This window comes from Vidua chalybeata, chromosome 7 (genome assembly GCF_026979565.1).
Source record: "Vidua chalybeata isolate OUT-0048 chromosome 7, bVidCha1 merged haplotype, whole genome shotgun sequence".
In the NCBI taxonomy this organism is placed as follows: domain Eukaryota; kingdom Metazoa; phylum Chordata; class Aves; order Passeriformes; family Viduidae; genus Vidua; species Vidua chalybeata.
In genome coordinates, this window is record NC_071536.1 from 3,059,126 (window position 1) to 3,082,012 (window position 22,887).

A 22,887-nucleotide genomic window follows, 5' to 3' on the forward strand; every position below is an offset into this window, starting at 1 on the left:
TCCTCTGCTGGTTGCACTGTTTCCTGACTGTCCTGGCAGTGGTGGCTGGGCTGTTCTCTCCTCCTTTTCCCTCTCTCTCTGTCTCTCCCCTTTCCTGTAGATCCATGAACTCAACACTCGCATGTCCGCAATCGAGCGCGTGCTGAACCGCTTGGAGGAAAAAATCCTGACACGCCCTGACGAGGTAACCGGGCAGGAATCCTGCAGGGATGGAGTGTGGGCTCTGCTGCTCCCTTCCCCTGGCCACTGCAGAGGTTTCTCTGAAGCAGCCAGCACTGCAGGGATAGACAAAATCATGGAAATATTTAGGTTGGAAGAGACATCTAAGATCACTGAGCCCAACCATTCCCCCACCACTGCCAAGTCCTTCACTGAACCCTGTCCCTAAGTGCCACAATGACCTGGGCTGTTTGAGTTCACTCCTCTGTTTTGGCCTTGGAGGCTGCTCTCCAGTTCCAGGTGATGGAGTGCCTTAGAAAACATTGCAGGGCAGGGCAGAAACTGCAGGAAATTTAACCCATTTAGACCCTGTGCAAACCAGTGCCTTCCTTGCCCCCTCTGCACAAGGAAAATTTGGTTTCAGGCTGATACTTCATGAAGTGCTAATTTGAGTTTTGTTAGGTGGTGTCTGTATCTGCAGAGCTGTGACAGCTCATTTGAAATCATGGGACACTCAACTAGTGCTTATGAGGAAGGCACTAGGTTATTGTGACTGTGAGAGCTGAGTCAAGGAGCATTTCTATATCTTTTCTGAGCTGCCCTGATCTTACCATGCCATCAAACTTGGAAGAAAGCAGCTAAATTAAGTTAAAGCTGAGCAACAGTGTAGAATCTGTGAATACTTAGACCGCTTAACATTGATTTTTGGGTTTCTAATTTTAGACTGTGCACTCTTTTCCTTCATGTGAACCCATCACCACTCTGGCAGCTGATGGCTCAGTAGACTGGATGGTGATAATTAGGGCAAAGCCCCCAAGCATGGATGAAACAATGCAATTTCTACAATTTTTTCTAAAATTCTCAGAGGAAGATGGCCACAATTTTAATCATTCAGGGTTTCCATCAGTAATCCCGACCAAGGGAGTAAGAGGTTTTCACAGTGTCAGGTTCCCACATTTTATTCCCATATCCAGGGCTAATCAGAGCACAGGCAGTGGGTCCAAACAGCTGTGGGACAGGCTGAGGTTAACTACAAAGCAAAGTTTTACAGCAGAAAGGATAGCAGAGCCCTGGAATAGGTTGCCTGGGGAAAAGATTGCCTGCTGCAGATGCTGCTGTTGGAGCATCTGTTAAAAACCAGCTCAGACAAAACCCCACCAGGTATGACGCAGGTAATTGTATTCCCATCTTAATGCAGGGGTCAGCAAGTTCAGGAACTTCTGGAGATCTCTTTTGGTGCCTGAGAGTTTAACAGGATTCTTCTCCAGCTACCATGAATTGCACCTAACAACGTGGGTGGGTGGCATTTTGCCATCTATCCTCCAGGGAAATTTGATGTGTGGGTTCTCATCCCAAATGAGATTATCCAGAGGTTCCAAAAGTTACCTCAGGGAGTGGCAATTCCCATGGCTGCTTCCCTCTCCCCGGTGGACCTTGTTTCTGGGTTGCTGTGATCTCTGCCCTCAGAACCACCAGCCATGCCATGGTTCCTAACTAAAATGTGGTGATTTTTGGTCCCAAATCCCTAATTCCCACCTTTTTAAGGATGGGGGGAAGGCAATTTTCCACGGAGAAAACCGAGCAGGTTCTGTGCGTGGGGGAAAATGGGAGTGGAGGTTCTTTAGGTCAAGTGTTTGTGTTCCTCAGGGAGGAGCTGGAGCACAGCTCGCTGGGCTCTGCTGTTCCCTGGGTGGTTTGAAAGCCCCTCTGTGGTCACACTCCTTGAGCTCCCCTGCCTGGTGAGCCTGTCTGGACCCGGGCAGGCCCTGTGTCCACCACAGGAGGTTCTTACACCTTTCCCTTCTTCTGCTCTTCCAGTCTCTGGCCCCAGAGTCCCACACTGATCCCGATGCTGAGGAGGAGGAGTTGAAGAGGAAGCTGGAGGAGTTAGCCAGCAACATCAGTGATAAGGAAGTCTCTTCTGACGAGGAGGAGCGTGAAGAAGAGAAGAGAGCAAAGAAACCAGAGATGAATTCCTCCAGCGATGCCGTGGCCAGGGATGTTCGAAAGGTAATCTGTGCCCTACCACCCACATCATTCCAGGCTGCATCCATGATTCCTCCTGCTCCCAGTGGTTTATGGTTTTGCACCGTGAAAATGTGACTCTTCTTCTGTCCCACAACTCCACCAGGACTGTGGCTGTGTCTGCTTTAACAATGTCAAGGGGTAGGGAAGTGCCAGGGTGTTAGATCTGGGTATTTCTCCTTGTAGGCTCTCCCAGTCTCAGCCAAGAGTCAAAAGTAAAGCCTCTGAGAGTTCTTGCAGGCTACTGCCTGTCATGGAGAGGTACACAGCCTCCACATCTACTTAAAGGAGTTGTCCCAGCATCTGGAAGTCACTATGGAAAAGAGTCCTGGGCTGGGAGAAGAGCTCAGTGATGATTTGGTACCTACAGCAACCTTTGTCAGGCACCTGCTACAGCCTGAAATGTCTTTTCCACACCTGTCAGTGCTCCTGAGTCCCTAAATCCCTGATCCCACTTCCACTCTGCTAGATCAGCATCTCTTGCATTTCCAGCTCTGTGCTAACTCCTGTCCCTACTCCGTGGTGGGTGACCCGTGGGGACAGGGGTCAGGGAGAGGAGGACAGATCACAGCAGTGTGTCTCCAGTTGTGCAGAGGTTCCAAGATGATCCATTAGCACAGATGGAGAGGTCAGCACTCCCTGTTGGGTCTCTGTGGGCTGGTTTGCTCATTCCCTCCCTCCTGCCTTGGCTGTGGAAGGGGGATGTGTGCATTTGCTCCAAAATGCTGGCAAAGGAAGGAAGCAGGCATGCTGCCCATCTCCTCTCCTCTCCTCTCCTCTCCTCTCCTCTCCTCTCCTCTCCTCTCTCCTCTCCTCTCCTCTCCTCTCCTCTCCTCTCCTCTCCTCTCCTCTCCTCTCCTCTCCTCTCCTCTCCTCTCCTCTCCTCTCCTCTCCTCTCCTCTCCTCTCCTCTCCTCTCCTCTCCTCTCCTCTCCTCTCCTCTCCTCTCCTCTCCTCTCCTCTCCTCTCCTCTCCTCTCCTCTCCTCTCCTCTCCTCTCCTCTCCTCTCCTCTCCTCTCCTCTCCTCTCCTCTCCTCTCCTCTCCTCTCCTCTCCTCTCCTCTCCTCTCCTCTCCTCTCCTCTCCTCTCCTCTCCTCTCCTCTCCTCTCCTCTCCTCTCCTCTCCTCTCCTCTCCTCTCCTCTCCTCTCCTCTCCTCTCCTCTCCTCTCCCATTCATCCGAGGTTGTGATGGTGCCATGAAGCCTCACTTTAATGTGCATTTGTTCCTCACAACACAAAACCTGGTGGGTTTGGGCCCCATTTGCTGTGCTCTCACTGCCACTGGAGCAGCAGTGCATCCTTACCCACAGCATCCTTTGCTGCCTCCTTTTTCCTGAAAGCTGCTTTCAGATGGTTGTTGCAGCCAGACTTAACTTCTCCTAGATTGAACAATCTACATTATCTTAATAACTAATTCTAACTAAGTGCAGATAAGTGGTAACTCACCAAGCCAAGGTGACTTAGTTTCTGTGTGAGCTGCTGATCTGCAGCAGACAGAGGCTCAAACCCTGAACTGTTTGTGTGGTATCAGTGTAAGATTCTGGTTTCTTATGAAATTAAGCCTGGATCCTCCAAATTTGCTACTTTCTTTGCCCCCAGGCCCTGCTATGAAGCAGGGAGGTGTATTGAGATAGAAATGTCTGCAGTAGCTGGACCAGCCTTGGTTAAAGGCTGTCAGCATGGATGGTGTTTAACAACAACTTTCCTTATACTTGCAAAAGATCCAGGTTTGGATTTTGTGTCATTCTGAGGGATTTTGGATATGAGGTTCCTCCAGTCAAGAGGAAATCTTCTGACTGGGGGAGCACTGTGATGGAAGCACACGAACCTAATGGAAAATGTGAAAAAACTCTGCTGTACCATGAAGGCACCATAAAATGATAAAAATGTCATCTGGACTGAGTTAGCTGGTTCTCTGCAGGACAGCCTGCCCGGAAATACGTGCAGCTGTAAACACAACCAGCACATATGTCACCCCCATCTCCTTGGTTTCTAGGGAATTATCAGCTGGGAGAGGCGTGATGAGTTTCTTGGGCCCATTTTTACCCGTGTTTAGCACCTCATCAAGCCAAGGGCAGCACTTAGGGGCATGATTGCCATCAGTGCTCCTTGGGGTGGGAAGAGAGGACATAATTAGCCAAGTTCTGGCGCTGTGGCAATACAATCATTTTATGGGGTCAGGTTGTTTTTGTTCTTTTGCCACAAACTCAAGGAGTTGTTTGCATCCCCGCTCAGGCCCGCTGAGGTGTAAAGCAATATGCTGCAATTAGATCCTAACTGCTGCATAACCGAGTGGCCCTCAGGTGGCCAGGTGCTTCCAGTGAGTGAAGCATCCCTCCATAACCTCTTTTCCAAGCCTTTGGAGGTGACCTCTTTTGTCACAGCCATCCTGCAGAAAGCACGGGCTGAGATCAAAGCTCTGCCGTAGCCATCTGATGGAGAGCCCTTCATGAGCAGTGTAAGCCCCTTAATTACCAGTCCTCCCTCTTCCCACAGCTCCTGGAGGTCTGGTATCCCTGTGCCCCCTGGCTTGTGCTGTTTTATACACCACATTCAAATAACATCCATATTTTTTCCCTCCCCTCCCTCCCTCCCTCCCTTCCTGTGCTTTGGCTCTCGCAGAGGTCCTCGGCTCAGGCTTTGAGTGAGATCACGGCCAAAGTGCTGAGAGCCATAAACGCCACGGAGGCAGCGGTGTGGGAGTCGGTGCATGGACAGAGCCAGGGCTGTGCCCTCCCTGCGGGGCAGCTTCCAGGCCTGCCAGATGGGAAAGAGGTGGCCGAAGTGTACCGGGAGCTTGAGGAAAATGTAAGGCTCCCCAGAGCTTTTGGGCAGAGTGGGGGTGGGAACACAGAGGAATCCCCCCCAAAATTTTGCTTGTTAAGGGGGTAGGTCAGCACTGAAAGGATGGTCAGCAGAGGGATTAAAAAGTCTGGTCTCAGAGGATGGTACAACAGCAAAAGAAGATGCTGTGTCTTGTGGCTTTCCTTCCCTTGGTTCCTGGGTGATGAATGTGGTCCCCACCTTGCTGTAGCATGGCTTTGCTGGACTTCAGCAGACCCTGCTCCAGCAAAATTTTTGTCCCATTCCCTTCAGTTCCACTGTGTGTTTCATCAAGGGGTTTATGAGCATCACCCCCCTCTTCACTAAGGCTGCCTGTGCCTGGGGCTGATGGGCTGGTGCAGGAGACAAGTTCACAGCCAGAGCTCAATCCCCCTGCAAGGTTTGTGTGACCCCGGAGCACTGACAGCTTTTTTAGCAACCATAAACCCATAGGAATTGATTCCCTGTGGAAACGTTGTGCATCCACAGTGCCCTGTACCAAGCTCCAAAGAAACAGTTCAAAGAAGAGTTGGATCTCCGTCTGAGTGGTCGGGTTTTGCTGTAGGGAATGTCCTGCAATGGGGAGCAGGGTTTTAGGACACACTCTGTGGCTCATCTCTCACTGGGGAAAGCTTATAAGTAAAAGCAGGGAGCTGCAACACCTGGATGCTTTCTGGCCAAATACAGCATCCCAGGGGAAGAGGGCTGGATACATGAAGGTTTTGGGGTTCCTTCTCTCCCAAGAGAGGGGATAGGGCTGGGAAGGACGTGAACTTGGGGCTTAGTGCTGCTGCTGCTGTCAGCTGGGGTCGGGGGGGGGGGGTAGACAATGGCCCTGGGAAGTGTGTGTGTCATCCTGCCACTCCCTCGGGGATCCTGGCTGAGTCACAGCTGGCTGGCCACTCTGATCTCTGCAAGGCATGCCACCCACCTTGCAGGGCACTGGGAGAGTCTGATGGGCCAACAACAAATCCCTGTGACTCAGGTTGGGTGGTGCCTGGCCTTAGGATTTGCACTGGGATGGGTGGGACCCCCTGGGAGCGTGGTGCTGTGGTTTGGGTGGATGGGCTGTAGTTCAGTGCATGCAGAGGGCTCCTGCCAGGCAGCTTTGCACAATGCCCAGCCCAGGGAAAGCTGAGAGGGCTGGAGGAGCAGCAGCTGCCATAGCAGTACTGAGATCTTGGGATCAGTCAGCAGAACAGTGGCCACGTCTGATCATCTGTTGGGACTGCATACTGATGTGTTAATGTCTCCTGAGCTGCCTTGCTTGGACATGTGTCCTTGTAGTTACCTGGGAGGAGACAAGTGGCAGTAAAACCAGAGGTTTTATTGGGATAGATCCTTTTACCCTTCTTCTCCAGGCAGCAAAGGCTGCCCTACTCTGACCCTGCTCCCAGCAACACAGACACCCTTAAAACAGACTGAGCAGGTTTGGAGAGTCAGTTTGTCTCCTTCCCAGCTCTGCCCTCACAGGACACAGCAGCCTGAGCTGGTTTGCAGCTACCTGCTCTCCCTCCGAGCACACGGCACAAAGCGCTGCTGCTTCTCGAGCAGGTCACTGAGCTTTGGTCCTTCCTTGTGTTCCCACTGAGCCTCTTACCACTTCACACTGTTGCTAATTGCTCTCAAAAAGCCCAGGGAAGGGAGAAAATGAGAAGAAAAGCCGTGTCAGAGCTGACTGGCACTGTCTGTGCTGCAAGGCAAGAAGGCAGTCAAAACAGAGTGACAGGAGCTGCTGCATCTGGGGCTGCAGTCACAGCAGGAGAGGAGAACTCCAAGAAGGTTAATCTCTCAATGCAGTTTTTCCTTTTGCTGTATTTCAGGTGTACCTGACTGCTGGAAAGACCTACCAGCTCGAGAAGACCCTGAAGGAGCTTGAGGAAGGGGCTCAGCACAGCGGCACTACTGACTCGGAGCTGTCGGAGCTGGAGGACAAAGTGGCCTCAGCAGCTGCTCAGGTGCAGCAGGCAGAGAGTGAGGTGAGGGCCTGACCCTGACAGATACTTTGCCTGGCCACTGATGGCAAACAAAGCCACTGATGGATCCTCCAACCACCATCTGTGTGTCTTTTCTCCTCCTCCTAAAGATATCGGATATCGAATCCCGGATTGCAGCTCTGTCTGCCGCAGGGCTGACAGTGAAGTCTGTGGAAAAGGCAAAGAAGAAGTCGAGTGTGCAGGTGAGCATGGAGGGTGGTGGCTGTGATGTGCCTGCTCCCCTGAGCTGTAGCTGCTGCCCCTGGGTGCTGGGAAGGGCTGCCTGGCTCGCTGAGCCATTCCCAGCTCTCCCCGTGCTGCCTGGTGCTCTGCCATGGCAGACTGAGGTGTCTGCCTCCTCTTGCACCCCCAGAGACACCTCTGCCTTCCTCTGTCCACAGGCTGCCTGTCTCCATTCTCCTGGTCCTGCCAGCAGCAGTCCTGGGGAGTCTTTGGATGACATTAAAGTGAGTGTGTGTCTAATCACAGGCTGTGCCTGTGGCACAGCATTAAGCCTGGACACAACCAGGGGGCCGCCATCAAAGCGGTGGCCCCAGTGGAGACCTCTTCCCTCCCATCCCTTCCCCACAGCAGGCTGCTGCCCTTCTCTTGCAGGCAATGCCCGGACTGCAGAGGTTCAGGAGGAAGTTCAACAGTCCCCTGGAAATCACCAGTAAGGACCATGGCCCTGCCCGTGGGAGATGGGCACCTGTGGGTGGCTGGGCTGGGCTCTGGGGGATGCTGCTCCTCTCTCTCTCCCCCTCTGCATCCAGCTGTGGGTCTGCAGGGGACTCCCCTTCCCTGTGCTCACAGCCTGCTGGCAGGACAGCCACAGGGGACACCTGTGCTGGGTAACTGGGAAAGGAGGCAGCAGCTGGCAGGGCTGTGGCAGTGATGGGACAGCAGAGATCAGGCTGAGGTGGCTGAGTCCTCCAAAATCCAGGACTTCTCTGCAGCCACCCCACAGTTCAGGGAGACACCTGTGTGCCTTCATCCCCTGGGCTGTTAGGTCTCAAAGCCTCACCTAAGCCCATCCTCTCTTCTGACAGCAATTTCTCCCTTGCTTGGCCATCTTGGGGAAGGTAACCTTCCCTGGGTGGCGTGCCCCACCCCTGGAAGTGTGCCAGGCCAGGCTGGATGGGGCTTGGAGCAACCTGGTCTAGTGGAAGGTGTCCCTGCCCACGGCAGGGGGTGGAACAAGAGGGGATTCCAAGTTCCTTTCAACCCGAACCATTCCATGACTCTGAATCTTGACCCTGCTGCTCACCTGACTCAGCCACTGGTCCCTGCTGGGAGGCAAGAAGCCCTCCAGGGCCCAGCTATGGACAAACAGCAGCTTGGGAGAGCTTCAAAGTAGATGGTGACCTGAAACTTGGCCCAGCAGCTGGTGTGGTGGGAGGACAATCACTGGAAATGCCTCATTCTGACCAATATCAGCGAGACCTATTAGGAAATTACTTTTCTATTTCTCTCTTATCTCTCCTCACAAGCTTAAAGGCAGAAAGAGTGGCTCTCCTTCCAGATAATGGAAGATGAAGGGAGGGAAGGGGGGAAAGATCATTTATTGCAGAGGTAGAGCAGCATTTCCCCCATTCACACAGACAATTAACAGTGCTGTTCCCCAGGCTGGGGCTGCTGGGTGGAAAGGTCCCTTGTCCTCATCCTGAGGAGGAGTCATCTGCTCTCCTTCCTGCATAGGGCAGGCAGATAAAGGCAGCCCTGTGAGGAGATAGAGGGAAGTGCAATGGGGACAGACGTCACCAGGCAAACCTAATCCCCATGCCTGGGCTGGGCCAGGGGGTGATTTGGTCTCCTAGCTGCCTGCCTGTCAGGGCAGTGACTTGGAAAGTTGGGCCTGAAAAGGTGCAGCTGGTGGAAGTTGGTGGCAGAGGAGAGGAAATGAATTAACAGGTCAAGGGAGTCTCAAGGCTGGGGCAGTGAGAGCTGAGAGCTTCTCCCAGGCTGGGGTTTGGTTGTACCACGGAGCTTTCCAGAGCAGAGTGTGGAAAGGCTGACCCAGGCTGACCCAGCCCACGCAGGGCTCTGGAGAGCTGAGCAGCAGCAGCTCTCGTCTCCTCGTTAGCAAAGCGCTCCCCATCACCCTCCCGGAGAGGGGAGTGCGGGGATGCATCCAAACCCACAGCCAGAGGGGGATTAGTCAATCCCAAGTGACTTGGGTGGGCCGCTGAAACCTCTGGTGAGGGTGGTGAGGAGCTGCTGCCCACCTCTCCTCCCTCCCTGCAGGTTTTGACGACTCCTTTGACCGCAACTCCGTGTACCGCGGCTCGCTGACGCAGAGGAACCCCAACGGCAAGAACAGGAGGGTGGAGCGGCTCTTTGCGGTACGGAGCCAGCCCCACGGCAGGGCTGCTGGCCTGGCTTCCTCTGGGACCTGTCCTCCCCCGCTTCCTCCTCAAGCTGGTGGAGCCCTCAGCTCTCAGTGTTGCTCCCCCAGTGCTGTCTGGTGAGGGCAGGAACGCCGGGCACCACCCCCTGAGGTCGGGCATGCCACGAGCGCCAGAAAAGATGAACGTCTCTGAATTCCCGCTGCCTGCGTGGTCCGTGGGATGGGGCAGGGACTCACTCCGTGCAGTGGCAGCTAGGAAGGGACAAGGAGATGCTGGGTTGGCTCAGGGTGGCGCGGACACGGTGGTGGGCTGAGGTTTCTCCTTCTTGTGCCCTGCAGAAGCCTGTGATGACCCACCTGTCCTGAGGAGAGGGGACCTTCCTGCTACCGCATTTCAGTGAAGATACAAGACCTCGGCAAAGCAAAGCCTCTCACAGCCTTCTCTGCAACACTTTCTCCTCCTTCTCCTGAGCCCCTCTCTCCCTAAAACCCTGGACAGAAAGGAAGCCAGAGGCCATGGGCAGGAGGCTTTGCTGGGAGTTGATGGGAAGAGGAGCAAAGCATGTGGCCAGGGGTTCTCAAGGGAGGATGCTGGAATGAGACCTTGGGTTGGGGCAGCTCTTTGGTACTGGGCCAGCCAAGGGCACCAGAGAGGTGCAGAGCAGGAGCGACCTCCTCGGGGGGAGCTGGGTGTGTCAGTGTGACAAATCAACACAGGGCAGGGACAGCCCTCGCTTGGCAGAAGCTGTCAGTGCCTGTCCCTGCTCTCTCCCAGGCTGCTGTGAGCAGGGACACAAGCTGACAGTGAGTGTGGAATGCCCTTGGGGTATCCCAGGTAGAAGAGGGACCCAGGCATCCCAGTGCAGGGATTCACATCCCAATGCTGGTCCCAATTCCCTGCCATGTCCAGTGGAGCTTTGCTTCCCTGCCCTGAGCAGCAAAGGAGGATGAGATCAGTGCTGGTCCCCTCCCAGCGAGCACTTGTTCTCTGCCCCAAGCCATGCAAACACCCACTGAGGCTTCTGCCACCAGCCTGAAGCAGCTGTGGCCAGCAGGGGATGGGAGTGGTGGCAAGATGGGAGGAAAGGCTGGAGGGCTTGCTGGGGATATTGGTTTGCTTTTTCAGCTCTTGAAGACCTCTCCACTGCATGTGAGGCTGTATCAGCGAGATACAGAACCCCAGCACGCAGAGTGTAGGTGCTCCTGTGCTCCACAGAGGGGTCAGCCCCTGCCAAGATGCACTTGGGTGGATGAGCATGTCCCCTGTCCCTGGTGATGGCATTGTGGAGCCTCTTAGGGCCACCCCACCCTTTGGCAGGGCTGTGATGGCCTTCGGGGGTTGCAGCAGCCCTGGGCCCCTGGTGTCAGCCTCCCCCAGCTCCCCCAGGACGTTTGCTTTCCTCCAACATTCGACTCTCCAGTGATCCCAGTGGATCAGCGCTGGCCCCATACCCATCAGGATGGGCAGAGGGTTGCTTTCTCTTGCAGGTCCCTTTGGAAGAGGTTTTTTGGTCAGTTCCTGCCCTGTACAGCCCCCACTCTCCTCTGTCCCTCCTTCCTAAAGGGGGGAGGATCGCTGGCAGCTGGAGCAGGGACATCAGACCAGTGCTGAGCTTTCCCTGCATGGCCACCCAGGCTGGATCATTTTAGGCAATTCCTGCGCATCTGAGCTAAAAACACTTTAATTACGAGCAGTAGGGTGAGTTCTCATGCAAGTAACACTCACTTGGCTTTGCTAGGAGTAGAGGCTGCTAACTGCCTAGGAATTGGTCCTGTGCTCATCCCAGAGAGTGTTGTAAGTCCATAGTCTGGGCTTCCCAGCTTGGAAACAAAAACAGTTTCTTAATTTAAAATTAAATCCTTGTGGCCTGAAGCTCAAAAGGGTAAGTGCAAACCTCTGCTGTCGCAGAAACTCCCAGACACTGCGGCTTCACTGGGTCCAGCCAGTGGCTGTGCTGGGGTGGCAGCTCCTGGGCTGGAAAAGGGAGCACCACCAAGATCATCCACAGGGTTTGCACCCACCCTTCTGGCATCAGGGTTCAGCCTTCACCCCAGCCCCATCTCTCGCTTGTCTGGTTCCAGCCATGGCTCCAGTTCTTCCACACCTGTCCCTGTGGAGGAATCCTCACGGGGAACCTCAGCAGTGCAGACCAAGGCATCGTTCAGTAGCCACCCACCTTGTTCTTTGCTGGTTTCCTGACCCATTTGCCTGTGTAGAGATGATAATAAATGTTCACTAAATCATGCAATAAATAAACTTTTGTGTCCAGAACCACCCACCCATTTCCCAGTGTCTGTCTTTTCAGCACACTCGAGTGAAGGCTCCTTTCTCTTCCTGTGGAATCCCAGAATGGGTGGGCTTGGAAGAGACCTCAAGGCCTGTCTGCCCACACCCCCTGCCAAGGCCAGGGACACCTTCCACTAGCCCAGGTTGTTCCAAGCTCTGTCCAGGCTGGCCTTGAACACTTCTAAGCATGGGGCAGCCACAATTTTCGTGGGCACCCTATGCCAGGATGTCCCCACCCTCACAAGGAAGAATTCCTTCCCAACATCCCATCTGTCCCTGCCCTCTGGCAGTGGGAAGCCATTCCCTGTGTCCTGTCCCTCCATCCTTTGTCCCAAATCCCTCTCCAGCTCTCCTGGAGCCCCTTAAGGCACTGGAAGTGCTCTAAGATCTTCTCAGAGCCTTCTCTCCTCCAGCTGAGCACCCCCAGCTCTCCCAGCCTGGCTCCAGCCCTCAGAGCACCTTCATGGCCTCTTCTGGACTTGCTCCAGCAGCTCCGTGTCCATCCATTTCTTTAACCATCCTGTGCACTCCTTGCTTTAAAGCTGGCCAGGTGGAGCAGGCAGGAGCTGAACCAGCAGCACTGCAGCCAAGTGGGGGCAGCTGGTGCACATCAGGGTGGCCACATGACTGGCCAGACACTGGCCACAGGTGTGATGATGTGGGTCAGTGGTGTCCAGTGGGCAAAGGAGATGCCCAGGCTGGCACTGAGGAGGGGCTGACCCTGAAATAAAGGCACTGCTCCAACTTGTGTGGAAACCCTGACCCCAGTCTGGCAGCTGAAGCCACAAGAAACACAAGCCCACAGCATCAAGGGATTGCTTTAAATCTGTATTAAATATTAGCAGCAGCCCTGGGGTGGAGAGAGGCCTGCTGAGCCCGGGGTGGGGATTTCCCTGGCTGAAGGCCAAGCTGGGGCGGGTTCTCCTCTCTTCAGCCCTTTCCCTGCCTTGCTGCACACCTGTGGCAATCTCCCTGTGTCCCACGCTGCTCCTGCCACCTCTCCCCAGCACGGGCTGTGCTCAGGCAAGGGAGCTGGGCACTGCCTGAGGTGGAGCCCTGTCCCAGGGCAAAGCCACCCCACATGGGGGTGGCAGACAGAGACCTTCCCCCTGCCCACACCCCACTGGTGACGGTGTCTTCACAGTCCTGCCAGCCCAGAGGTGTCCCTGTTTTGGGATGTCTCTCGTCCCACTTTTGTCTGTTTGGACACCAACTGACCCTCACGCTGGAGCCCCAGGCAGGCTCCTCCAGTGTCACAGCTAGCAGAATCAACATCAGAAAGATTTAAAATCCCTTTTAAATGGGAGTGGGGGGGGCGGGGTTGGGGATTTGGAGCCCTCATGCCCAGAGAACGAGCCCGTTCCTGCCAACCCGTGTGCCCCGGCACATTGCCTTCCTCCGGTCTCTGTATTTAGTGTTCTGCTTTCCCTAGAGCAGTTTTTTGGGGGGGAGTGGAGGGGAAGGGGTGGTGGTACCGGTGCAAATCCTGCAGTGGTTTCGCCATTCCCTCCAGCGCTCAGGGCAGCAGCACCGACCCCGGCAGTGGGCGCCGGGTGGGTGAAGGAGCAAAAAACCTCTCCTTGTCCGAAATAACCCCGCGTCGAGGACGGCGATTAACATATTCCCAAACCATCTCCCTCAGCCAGCGCCAGATAACACGCTGGTCCCTTCTGACTCATGAAAATCCCGGTGCTGATTTGATGAGAGGGGACAGCGGGGAGGGGAGATGCCCCGGCTCGGTCCCCGCCGGGGCTCGCCTCTGACATCAGCACGAAAGCGCCCATAAAAGCAGCCACCGGAGGGGACTCCGGCTCACACAGCCGCCACCTGGCTCAGCGGGACGGCAGCCGGCCACCTCTGCTCGCCTCGCCCCGGTAAGTGCGGCCCCGCGGTCGGGAGCGACGCTTTTCTCTGCCTGATGCTCTTGCTGCTGGGTAATTCCCGAGCGCTGCTTTGCCTCCGTCTGTCTGTCCCGCGTCTGTCCAGCCGGCTGGTGGGGATGGGGGAAGTCCAAAAGTTGGTGGCCACAGCAAACCTGAGCTCCCGGGAGCCCGGTGTGTCTCCTGCTCAGCACGCTGCGAACTTTTCCTTCGCAAAAGTCGCTGGAAATGGAGCGGCCACCGCAGCCCCCGCCGTGTCCTGCCTCGCCCAGCTCCTCCGTTTGGCTCCCTTGCCTGCTCCCTGCTTTGGGTGGCTGCAGAGACCCAGCCCATCACTCAGCCCGCCCCTGCTCAGCGCCTCAGCGCCGTGAAGTGTTGCACAGAGCGTTGTTCCCAGGCTGTCACTTCAGCAGCCGCGGCCAGGGTGGGTGCCAAGGGTGCAGAGGTGGTCATCATCCATCCATCCATCCATCCATCCATCCATCCATCCATCCATCCACCCACCCATCCATCCATCCCTGCATCCATCCATCATCTATCCATCCATCCATCCATCCATCCATCCATCCATCCATCCATCCATCCATCATCCATCCATCCATCCATCCATCCATCCATCCATCCATCCATCCATCCGTCCATCCATCCATCCATCCATCCATCCATCCATCCATCCATCCATCCCTCTGCAGCCAGCCCTGCATTTCGCTGGTGGACCCCATCCCTTGGGCACTGGGGTCCCACAGGTTTATTGAGGGTCCCAGAGAAAATCACACCTGACCTAAGGCACTAGACTAGGACCAAAAGCGATTTCAATGACCATGAGGTTTGTGCAGCTCGTGTTTGGAGGTGGTATTTTCCCCAGAGGTGTCAGCACCAGGAAAACCCCTGGCTTTGTTCTGTGGCTGTCCCCAAGCCCTTTGCTGCTGGCCCAGGGAGGCTGTGCCGGGGACACACATCAACAGCCAAATCCCTTCTCTCCTGCAGTCACATCGGGGTGTTCAGCAGGGTTCAGGAGACTTCACGGCCAAGTCACAGAGGCCTGAAAGTGCTGGGGATGAAGCTGGGGGTCGCCTGCCTCCTGTGGCTGCTGCTCGTCTGCCTGACCCTGCCTGCCACGCACGGCCGCGTCCTTGAGCGCTCCATGGAAATCAGGAGTAAGGAGAACATGAGTAAGGGACTCATCCCAGCCACCCCCTGCCCCCTCTGCATCCCCAGGCTCAGCTGCACTTGGTGGGTGAGGAGCTGCCGCCACTGTGCAGGAGCACAGCTCTGCTTTGAAACAGCCTTTGCAACAGCTTTTATCCTCCTCATCCCCTTCCCTGCTCCCCTGGTGCTCCCATCCCCTCGCTCACGGGCGCAGTGCCCCGTCCCCTTCCACGTCCCCCAACCCCCTGACGGGTTCTCGGCTCTTCCCTCGCAGACCCGGACATCGACCCCTCGTGGTACACGGGCCGCGGGATCCGGCCGGTGGGGCGCTTCGGGAGGCGACGAGCCCTGGGCGGGGGCGGCCAGCCCGGCGGGCCCGGGCAGCGAGGCTGTGCAGCCCCCCGCCCTCCCCGGCTGGGGCTGAACCCCTGAGCTGGAGCTGACAATAAAATCCCTTCTCCTCTCACCCCTGTGTCCCAGCCTCTCTGTTCCAAACCGCAGCGCGTGGGTGGGCGGGGGGGGTGCGACCCCCAAATCTGCATGGTCGCCATGGGTTTCTGCCTGTGTGACAGCCCTTCCCTCTCACGTTTATCCCCTCACACCCCAAGAAACACCCTAAAAATAAGCTCAGAGGGACCCCTTTCCCAGGGATATCCCCTGGGGTCCCACAGCCAGCTCCCAGAGGTGTCCCCAACACCTTCATTTCCATGAGCTGGGGACAGAAACAGCCACCCCATTTCTGGGGAGCTGGGGTCAGAAGCTGCTGGGGAGAATGTGATGCTCTGTCCACCACACTGCCATGGCCCAAAACCTCAGAGATCACTGCCCTGCAGACAGGGTGAGTGCTGCTGCCTCTGGAGAGAGCACAGGTGCATTTTTCTTCTCTTCCAGCCAAGGGGACCTCCCACAGCAGACTCACAATTGTGTAAAGGGGAGGCCCAGCAAGGCACGGGGCACTGTGACACCACACGTTGGCTTTGGCTCCCTCCTGGCTCAGTGACTGCCCCCAAGGATGAGCTGTGACCCCTGTAGTAGGGTGGATGGGGTGAGGAGAGCACTGGCTCTGGTCCCTGCCATCCCCAGGCTTCCTGTGGTTCCCTACAGGCTGACATGCAGGACAGTGGAAAAAAAAAAATACACCTTTAGGGCAATATTCTCTTTATTTGCAGCCTGGGTGTAAAACCACCGGGATCTTTGCTTTGGGAAATTAGATTTTCAGAGGGAAAGGGAGATGGAGGAGGTGACAGCTGGGGCTGGGGGGATGTCACCAGTCAGGGTTGGTGGCAGTGTTCCTGCCAGGTTGTGCTTTTCTCTGGAAATGGAAGACTGGTGGAAGAAACCCCTGTGCTTTATCTCCCAGCTGAAGATGGGGCTGAAGGGCTGAAGAGGCCCCGTGTACCCAGGGTGGGCTCTGAAGGGGCTGTGAGAGGGAGGGTGCTCAGGCTGAGCTGTCCCTGCAGCTCTGAGCCCCCCAGCTTTGTCCCTGGCCCTGCTGAGTGCAGAGTGTCACATCCTCAGCTCCGGCAGCACCTCGAACTCGCCCCGCTCGCCCGCAGGTCCACGGTCGACCTCCCACGTGGGGATGGCTTCGATGCCTTCTCTTTTTCCCTCCTCAGGAGCTCTTGGACTAGGAGGAAACACGAGGCAAAGAAGGGCTGCTTTCTCCTGCCAGTGGTTGGGATGCAATGGCCACCCCGTGTCCCACCCCAGGGCACCACCCCTCAGCTCCCTGAACAGCTGAGCTGGGGACACCATTGCACTACCAGACTGGATAGCAATGCAAAATAAAATTGTGCCTCTGGGAGAAGCCTGGAAGCCCTGTCTGACACTGGAATATCTCGGGATGGATCTGTCCGTCCTTCTGCCTTAAGGGGTGGCGCAGGCTGGACTGGCTGGGGGGAACATCTCAGTGACAAGTAGGAGCAATGAAGGGGCTGAGCCTATCAGGGGCTGGGCCCATGGTTCACCTGCCTCTGCTCTCACCTGGAGCCATCCCATAACTCACCTATGGCCATGAAGACATCATTTACTTGGTGGTTGGATTTTGCAGATGTCTCCATGAACAGGAGGCCTTTTGTTTGTGCAAAGTCTTCCCCCTCCTAAGAGAAACAAGCAGAGTTATTCCCCTGCCCCCTCTGGGGCTGCTCATTCAGTTTTATGGTGGATTTCATGTACAGGGACTTCAGATGTGTCTGAAAACCTCTTAAACACTTCAATTTCATTGGAAATTTTCCTTGGATGTATCCCAGTGCTTTCTGTGCAGGGTGATGAGGGAAACCCAGGCGCTCACCTCAGCGGTGACCTCTCGCTCAGCAGCAAGGTCAGTCTTGTTGCCCACCAGAGCAATCACGATTTCATCGGGAAGGAATTTCTTCTCCAGCTCCTCCAGCCACAGCTTTGCTCTGCTGAATGTTTGCTGGAGAGATGGAGACAAAACCACCCAGTGATCAGGTTTTGATTTGATCCCTTTGTCTCAGGCAAAGCCAGCTGGGTGGCACCAAACCAAAGAGGGTGGGGAGGTTCTGACTGAGGGATAAATCACCCAGAATGGGATTCATGGTGGCAGAAACCACCCCTGAGTGGTGGCACGGTCCTGCCAGGGGCCTTACCTTGTTAGCAATGTCATAAACGAGGAGGGCAGCGTGGGCATCCCGGTAGTAGAGGTGACAGACACTCTGGTACTTCTCCTGGCCCGCCGTGTCCCAGATCTCAAACTTGACAGTGGCCTCCTCCAGGTCGAGTATCTGTGTGAAGAAGGAGCCTGCAGGCAAGACACAGCGTGTGTGCTCACTTGGAGGGAGCTCAGATCCCCTGCCCTGAGGCCAAACCCATCCTGAGCGTCATCAGTGATGTTCTAATGCACAGAATCCAGGGGGGGACTTCTTGTGATCGCTGGCACTGGGCTGAGGTGGCCCTTCCTGGCAGCAGATTTGGGTGGACGACACCAGGTTTGATGCTGGATAACTCTGAGCTTGGCAGAATAACCCTGAGACAGAGACAGCTCCAGCTTGCTGGTGGGTCAGAGCTGTGAATGGGAATATCCATGGAAGGGGAGCCTCCATCCTTTCCTCCAGGGAGCAGATGGCTGGTCCACAAGCAGAGGGACAAGAGGAGAAGCTCCACTTTGCTCTGCTCCACCAGCTGGCTCTCCAGTTGCAGGTGGGATCACAGCCTCTGTATGTGCTGTGCCTTAAGGCAAAACCCAGGTGCGTCTCGTAAAATGAATTTATTTAATGTCTAGGTGCTGCAGGACCTAGGCAGGGGGAATTGACACTAGGTGATCTTTAATGCAAACCTTTCTAAGAGACCCTCCTGGGGTGCCTGAATAGCTGGGAAGGCAGCACAGCATGCAAAGAGCAGATGGGCTGCACAGTTCACTCATTATTCTGTCACTCACCTGCCTCTAAAAAGCAGCACAAAGCCACACCTGTGCAACGTGGATGCGGCTTTGCTGGAGCTGGAAATGGGCTGGAAATGCAGAGATGTGAAGGGGGAAGTTCTGCCTTTTGGGCAAATCTGCACCACGCTCCAAAGTGGGTCTGTGCTACTGCAAGATGGACCAAGCAGCTCTCCTGCATCCCACCCCGCTGCAGGGAAATGCACCAGGCCTCTTTTCCAGAGGCATCCAGCTGTTGGAGCCACTCACTCACATCCCACGGTTGGCAGCAGCTCCCTGAAGTCGTTTTTCACGTATCTGTAGGCCAGGCTGGACTTGCCCACGGACATGCTGCCCAGCAGCACCACCTTGTACATGTAGAAGGGATGAGGCCCCTCTGGGGACGTGCCTGGTGTCACCGTCTGTGCCATGTCCTGCAAGGAAACCAGCTCTGCTCAATGGACATCTGCCAGTGATCCCAGGCCCAGCGGAGCCTCCTGCAGCAGCTCCTGACTGGCAGCTGGGGCTTAACTCCAAAATAGGCTGGAATAAAATCAAGGTCATTAATATCACAAGCTGCACATTTAATGCATCAAAGCATCTGCCACTGTCAGCTATGACCAGAAGGTGGAGATGTTTAGGAAGAAACTTGATGCCAGAAGCCTCCTTGGACGTCGGCGAGGAGATCGGTGCATCTCCTTTAACGGGAGGAGCTGGAGGAATTTCCCGGCTGAGGGAAATCCCTTCTGGCTGTGCCTTGCTCTCCAGGACACCTCCTTCCCCAGAACCCATGGAAAGAGCTTAGGCCGATGTCCCTCATTTATCCTGGCTAGGAGTTCCATCAGGAGAACCTCAGGAGTGAGAGGCCCTGGCCCGAGCACCCCAGAGGAGCAGCAGCGCACAAAGCAGGTGGCAGATGCTCCTGCACCCGCGGTAAAGAACCCCAGACAAACCAAGCCCCTGGAGTGCCACCCCCATGTCGCCCCAGGGTGTGACAGACCGCCCTGCTGTGCCCAGGGATGGCAGGGAAACACAGACCCAGTAACAGGGATTGCCTCAAACCTGAGTGGAAGAGAGCTGCTGCAGAGCCTTGGCCGTGCCCTGATCAGTGGGGACCTGCTGGGTGACACGTGTGTGTCCCCTCCTCCCAGCCCTGGGTCAAGGAAGCGCCGCTGCCCCGCTGCTGGGTGGGAACTGCCAGTGCAGGGCAGCAAACAACACTTTGCCCTGCTTTGCTCTGGTTCCTCTTCACAGAGCTCCTCCTCCAAAAATACCCAGCTTATGTGGACAGTTATAAAGGAGACAGGGAAGTTCACGGCGTGTTGGGCTGAGCAGGATGCCAGGGTGGGCTCTGCTGGAGTGAGAGGCTTCCCTCCATGTGGAAGAAAGCCCTGCTGGGGCAGACAGCAGGGATCTGCAAGACTTATGATGAAGAAGAATTGGTGCAATTTCTAGCTGGGCCTCAGGGATTTGGCTGTGGAAGCAAGAAGTACCTTTACAAAGACACCCACAGCAGCAGCAGCAGAGCTCCCTGTCCCTGCAGTTCCCTTCCCTGACAAAAGCCCCTTGTTCCTGTGAGCTGCTCATCCCACGTGGCTCCTTTATTTTGCCTGTCCTCCCTCTGCAATCTGGCAGGCTGCAGACCTTTAGTTCTTCATTAAGGCTGTCATTAAGAGTGTTCCTTGGCTGAACCCAGGTCTGTATCTTTAGATCCAAGTCGTTTTTCTGCTGTGTGAGACAGGCTTTAATCCCCTTAAAAAACACAAGTAACATCACCTCCCCCAGCTCATGCAGCCCTGTGATGACGAGCAGGATCACAGTTTGTGCAGAATAGCTAGCTAGTAATTTTTTTTCAAGCAGGAAAAAGATAAGCCCTGTGGCACAGCATGAATGTCCTCCTTAGGGTATTGATTACATACATCAGCCTCTTTGTCGCCTGAAAACAAGATTGCCATCCATTCTGGGCAGTTATTGTCATTGATAAGCCATAAAACTCTCTAAGGAAACAGGAAGCTGCTTGAAAACTACCCAAGGTTGTCTATACTAAACACAGTTTCTCATCATTTCCCTCTGCCACTCTCTGTTCAACCTTAGAAAGATGGGTTGATGCTGAAACAAAACTCACCTGAGATTTACTGCAATGAGTTTTGCCAAAGCTCACTTGAAACAATTTTTTTCCCCCTGTTAAGAGGCAGAGGGTGAGTCTCCCTTCCCACCTGAGGAGGATGGCAAGGAAGCAAAACAAGTGACTTTGTTCTGATTCAGTGGAAAACGGGATTTAAGGGGAAATGGTGGGGGCTTTGTCCTCTTTTTTTGTTGGAAAAGGAGAGTACAGAGTAAAACCCTGCACTTGCTGGATAAGAGACTATGGGAAAAGCATCCAGATATCTTCTGTCATCAATTTGGAGAGCAGCAGCTGAGGTGGTGCTGGTCATCTTGTGCCAAGAGGCTGTGCTGAGGGGCAGGGAAAGCTCAACCTGCTCAGATCCAATTAAAAGGAAAGAAAAAGAAAGAGAAAAGAGAAAAGAAACCAATTAATCTTCAATCAGCTGTAAAAACCCTGCTGGTGGATTTAATCTTCAGGTACAGCTTGATATTTTCAGGCAGTCGTGTCTAACAGCAAATATTCGGGGCAGGCTTGCTTGATCCTACACTTGTCTTGAAGGTGAGCTCCCAAAGAGCCACAACACCAATCATTTCTCACTTCCTAACAGAGGATTAAACATTGCTGCACCCAGGAAATTGTGCTCAGCATCTTCAACCTGGGCTGGAGGGATCCTGGTGTATTTGTTGCCAGGGGATAAGCCTTTTATTTCCAGAGGAAAGCAGTAATAAAAGAAAAGTCATGCACGCCTTTGGGGATGGAGTCACTGACAAGTCTTATTTAAAACTCTGCTTAGCTTTCTGGCAAATTAATGTTCTTTAAGTGTAATGAAGTCTAACTGGTGTCTAAGATTTTCTAGGTCCTAATACCATTAAAGCCATTTGCTGAGTTTCTGCAAAGGGGTGCAAGAGTGAACCAGAACAAAAATTACTAAGCACCTCAGAAAAATTACAGGACTTCAACGCCTAATTGTGTAAGTCTGCAGTATTTAACCCTGCAGGTTTCAGACACAATATTTCAGCTTCTTGCAGATTTAGATACTTAACTTTTCCCCCACACACGAGATAGTGGTCATGCACCTACCTCCCCAGTTAACTTTTAGCATTCAGCTCAAAGCTCTCCTCTGCTTTTGGGAGCCTCCTCCTACCTGCTTAAGCTCTGGCTTAAACAAGAAAGTGGCCACTCAGAAAGTTCACTTAAGCCAGGGTTACCAGGGGATAGAAAAAATCCCAACTGCAAAGACATAATGTGTAAATATTAGATGTACACAGTGATGAGCTCTCAGAAGAAGCAGCTCCCCTCCAAGCCAAGGGGAAGGGAACGAGGATCATTAACCACACCGGGAAGTAAGGCTGCAATAAACGGGACCGCCCTGGGCTGCGGGAGAGACCCAGAGCTCTGCTGAGACCTTCACAACAGCTCTGGGAGGATGGGGAAGGGCAGAAGGCTTCCTAAAACCTCTTCTCTTGGGCAGGGAGTCACTGAGGACCGTGCCACCCTTCGTGCCTCGGATGCGAGGCTGCTCCGTGAGGACGAGAGGATTTCCGGAGCTCGCCTGGGAAAGGCACCTCGGGGAGGGCGGGTCGGGGCTGTGGGTCTGCCCGGTGGGAAATTCCTGAGCGGAGGATGCCTTTACCTTCCCGAAGCCTTGCTGTCCCGCCAGGGCTCCAGTCCGTGTGTCAGGGGTGACAGGATGACGGCCCCATCCCAGTGTCCGAGCCTCTCCGTGCCGGGAGCAGCTAAAAGCGAAAGCACCGGCTCCGGGAGCGGCGTCAAGGGTGCGAGAGGCAGCCCGAGCTCAGTGAACCTTAGACCTGACACCAGGTCTAAGGTCTGGCAGCCAGGCAAGACGGCGAGAGGCTGTTGTCACCGTGGCCATCCCTGCCTCCGCCCTTCCCTCCCCACTTCCCACGCTGGGGATTGGCGGTGGGTTGTGGCAGGCACATTCTTCTCTCTCTCGGGATTTTTTCATGGAGCAGCCCAGAGGAAAGAAAGAGAAAACAATTTCTGTTTCTGCTCCATGTTTTTCCCGTGTGGAATGTGTATGGAGAATTGTTTACCTGGGGTTATTGCTTGATTGGATTCATGGTGAGGATTGTTTGAGCCTGGTGGCCAATCCAATCCACCTGTGTGGATTTGTGGATGGTCGGGAGAGGGTCACGAGTTGTTAGTTAGAGATGGTAGTTAGAAAAGTAGGCTTGTAGTTTTAGTATCTCCTTTAAATAGTATGTTAATGCATTACATATAATAAAGAAATCATTCAGCCTTCTGAACCGGAGTCAGACATCATCATTTCTTCCCACTGGGTTCACCTGCATTTACAATAGTGGGTGGGTGGGTGGATGGACTCACGGGCGGACAGACAGATGGATGAATGGGTGGGTAGGGCTTTCCCCACGTCTTGGGATCCAAGAGCATCCCAGCTACCAAGGAAATGGGGGTAAAACCCCCTCGGACCCCCCAAGGTTTGAGGATTAGGGAGGGCTGGGTGTGGCTGGAGTCATGGCACACACGGGATCTGTGCTCTCTGGATTTTTATAACATGGCAATTTCTGCTGATGAACGTTAGACCTGGCTTTGGTCTTGTGCCAGGTACAGGCTCAGATATCCCGGGCTTGGGATTGCAAAGGGGATGTGTTTTGTGGGAGAAGTTGTGCCCACTTGTCTGGCAAAACGCTTTGGCTGCAAAACAGTTGCTCCTGAGTTTGGGAGGTAAAAAGTGAGCAAAAACCGAGCATTTTACTGCCTGTTAATTAAGGTAA

The 22,887-nt window shown here is 54.6% G+C and overlaps 3 protein-coding genes across 11 annotated transcripts in view; 2 read left to right on the forward strand and 1 right to left on the reverse strand.

Annotated features, from left to right (window-relative positions):
• The window catches only part of MLPH (melanophilin), a 32,168-nt gene extending 20,560 nt beyond the window's left edge, over nucleotides 1-11,608 (forward strand). For 4 of the 8 annotated variants that reach the window (XM_053947941.1, XM_053947938.1, XM_053947939.1 and 1 more), the window contains 9 exons: nucleotides 101-184; nucleotides 1,978-2,169; nucleotides 4,806-4,991; nucleotides 6,830-6,985; nucleotides 7,093-7,185; nucleotides 7,384-7,449; nucleotides 7,598-7,655; nucleotides 9,227-9,324; nucleotides 9,669-11,608. In XM_053947941.1, coding sequence (XP_053803916.1) covers nucleotides 101-184; nucleotides 1,978-2,169; nucleotides 4,806-4,991; nucleotides 6,830-6,985; nucleotides 7,093-7,185; nucleotides 7,384-7,449; nucleotides 7,598-7,655; nucleotides 9,227-9,324; nucleotides 9,669-9,695 — 960 coding nt within the window. In that variant the 3' untranslated portion in view covers nucleotides 9,696-11,608. The remainder of the gene's footprint in view (nucleotides 1-100; nucleotides 185-1,977; nucleotides 2,170-4,805; nucleotides 4,992-6,829; nucleotides 6,986-7,092; nucleotides 7,186-7,383; nucleotides 7,450-7,597; nucleotides 7,656-9,226; nucleotides 9,325-9,668) is intronic. The other 4 variants (XM_053947943.1, XM_053947945.1, XM_053947940.1 and 1 more) reach the window with 3 other exon arrangements.
• A 1,841-nt stretch (nucleotides 11,609-13,449) lies between these two features.
• PRLH (prolactin releasing hormone) lies at nucleotides 13,450-15,083 on the forward strand. Its single transcript, XM_053948365.1, has 3 exons — nucleotides 13,450-13,490; nucleotides 14,484-14,668; nucleotides 14,920-15,083. The coding sequence occupies exons 2-3, from the start codon at nucleotides 14,554-14,556 to the stop codon at nucleotides 15,075-15,077; spliced, it is 273 nt and encodes a 90-aa protein (XP_053804340.1). The 5' UTR covers nucleotides 13,450-13,490; nucleotides 14,484-14,553; the 3' UTR covers nucleotides 15,078-15,083.
• Nucleotides 15,084-15,798: 715 nt separating this feature from the next.
• RAB17 (RAB17, member RAS oncogene family) lies at nucleotides 15,799-21,903 on the reverse strand. Of its 2 annotated transcripts, none has more exons than XM_053947815.1 (6): nucleotides 21,762-21,903; nucleotides 18,296-18,455; nucleotides 17,255-17,406; nucleotides 16,936-17,061; nucleotides 16,651-16,744; nucleotides 15,799-16,272 (listed from the first exon to the last, which is right to left on the reverse strand). In XM_053947815.1, exons 2-6 carry the CDS (start codon nucleotides 18,450-18,452, stop codon nucleotides 16,160-16,162), a joined length of 642 nt encoding a protein of 213 aa, XP_053803790.1. In that variant the 5' UTR covers nucleotides 18,453-18,455; nucleotides 21,762-21,903; the 3' UTR covers nucleotides 15,799-16,159. The 2 variants fall into 2 exon arrangements, with proteins under 2 accessions (XP_053803790.1, XP_053803791.1); XM_053947816.1 differs by lacking the exon at nucleotides 21,762-21,903 and adding an exon at nucleotides 19,084-19,153.
• Nucleotides 21,904-22,887: the final 984 nt, after the last annotated feature.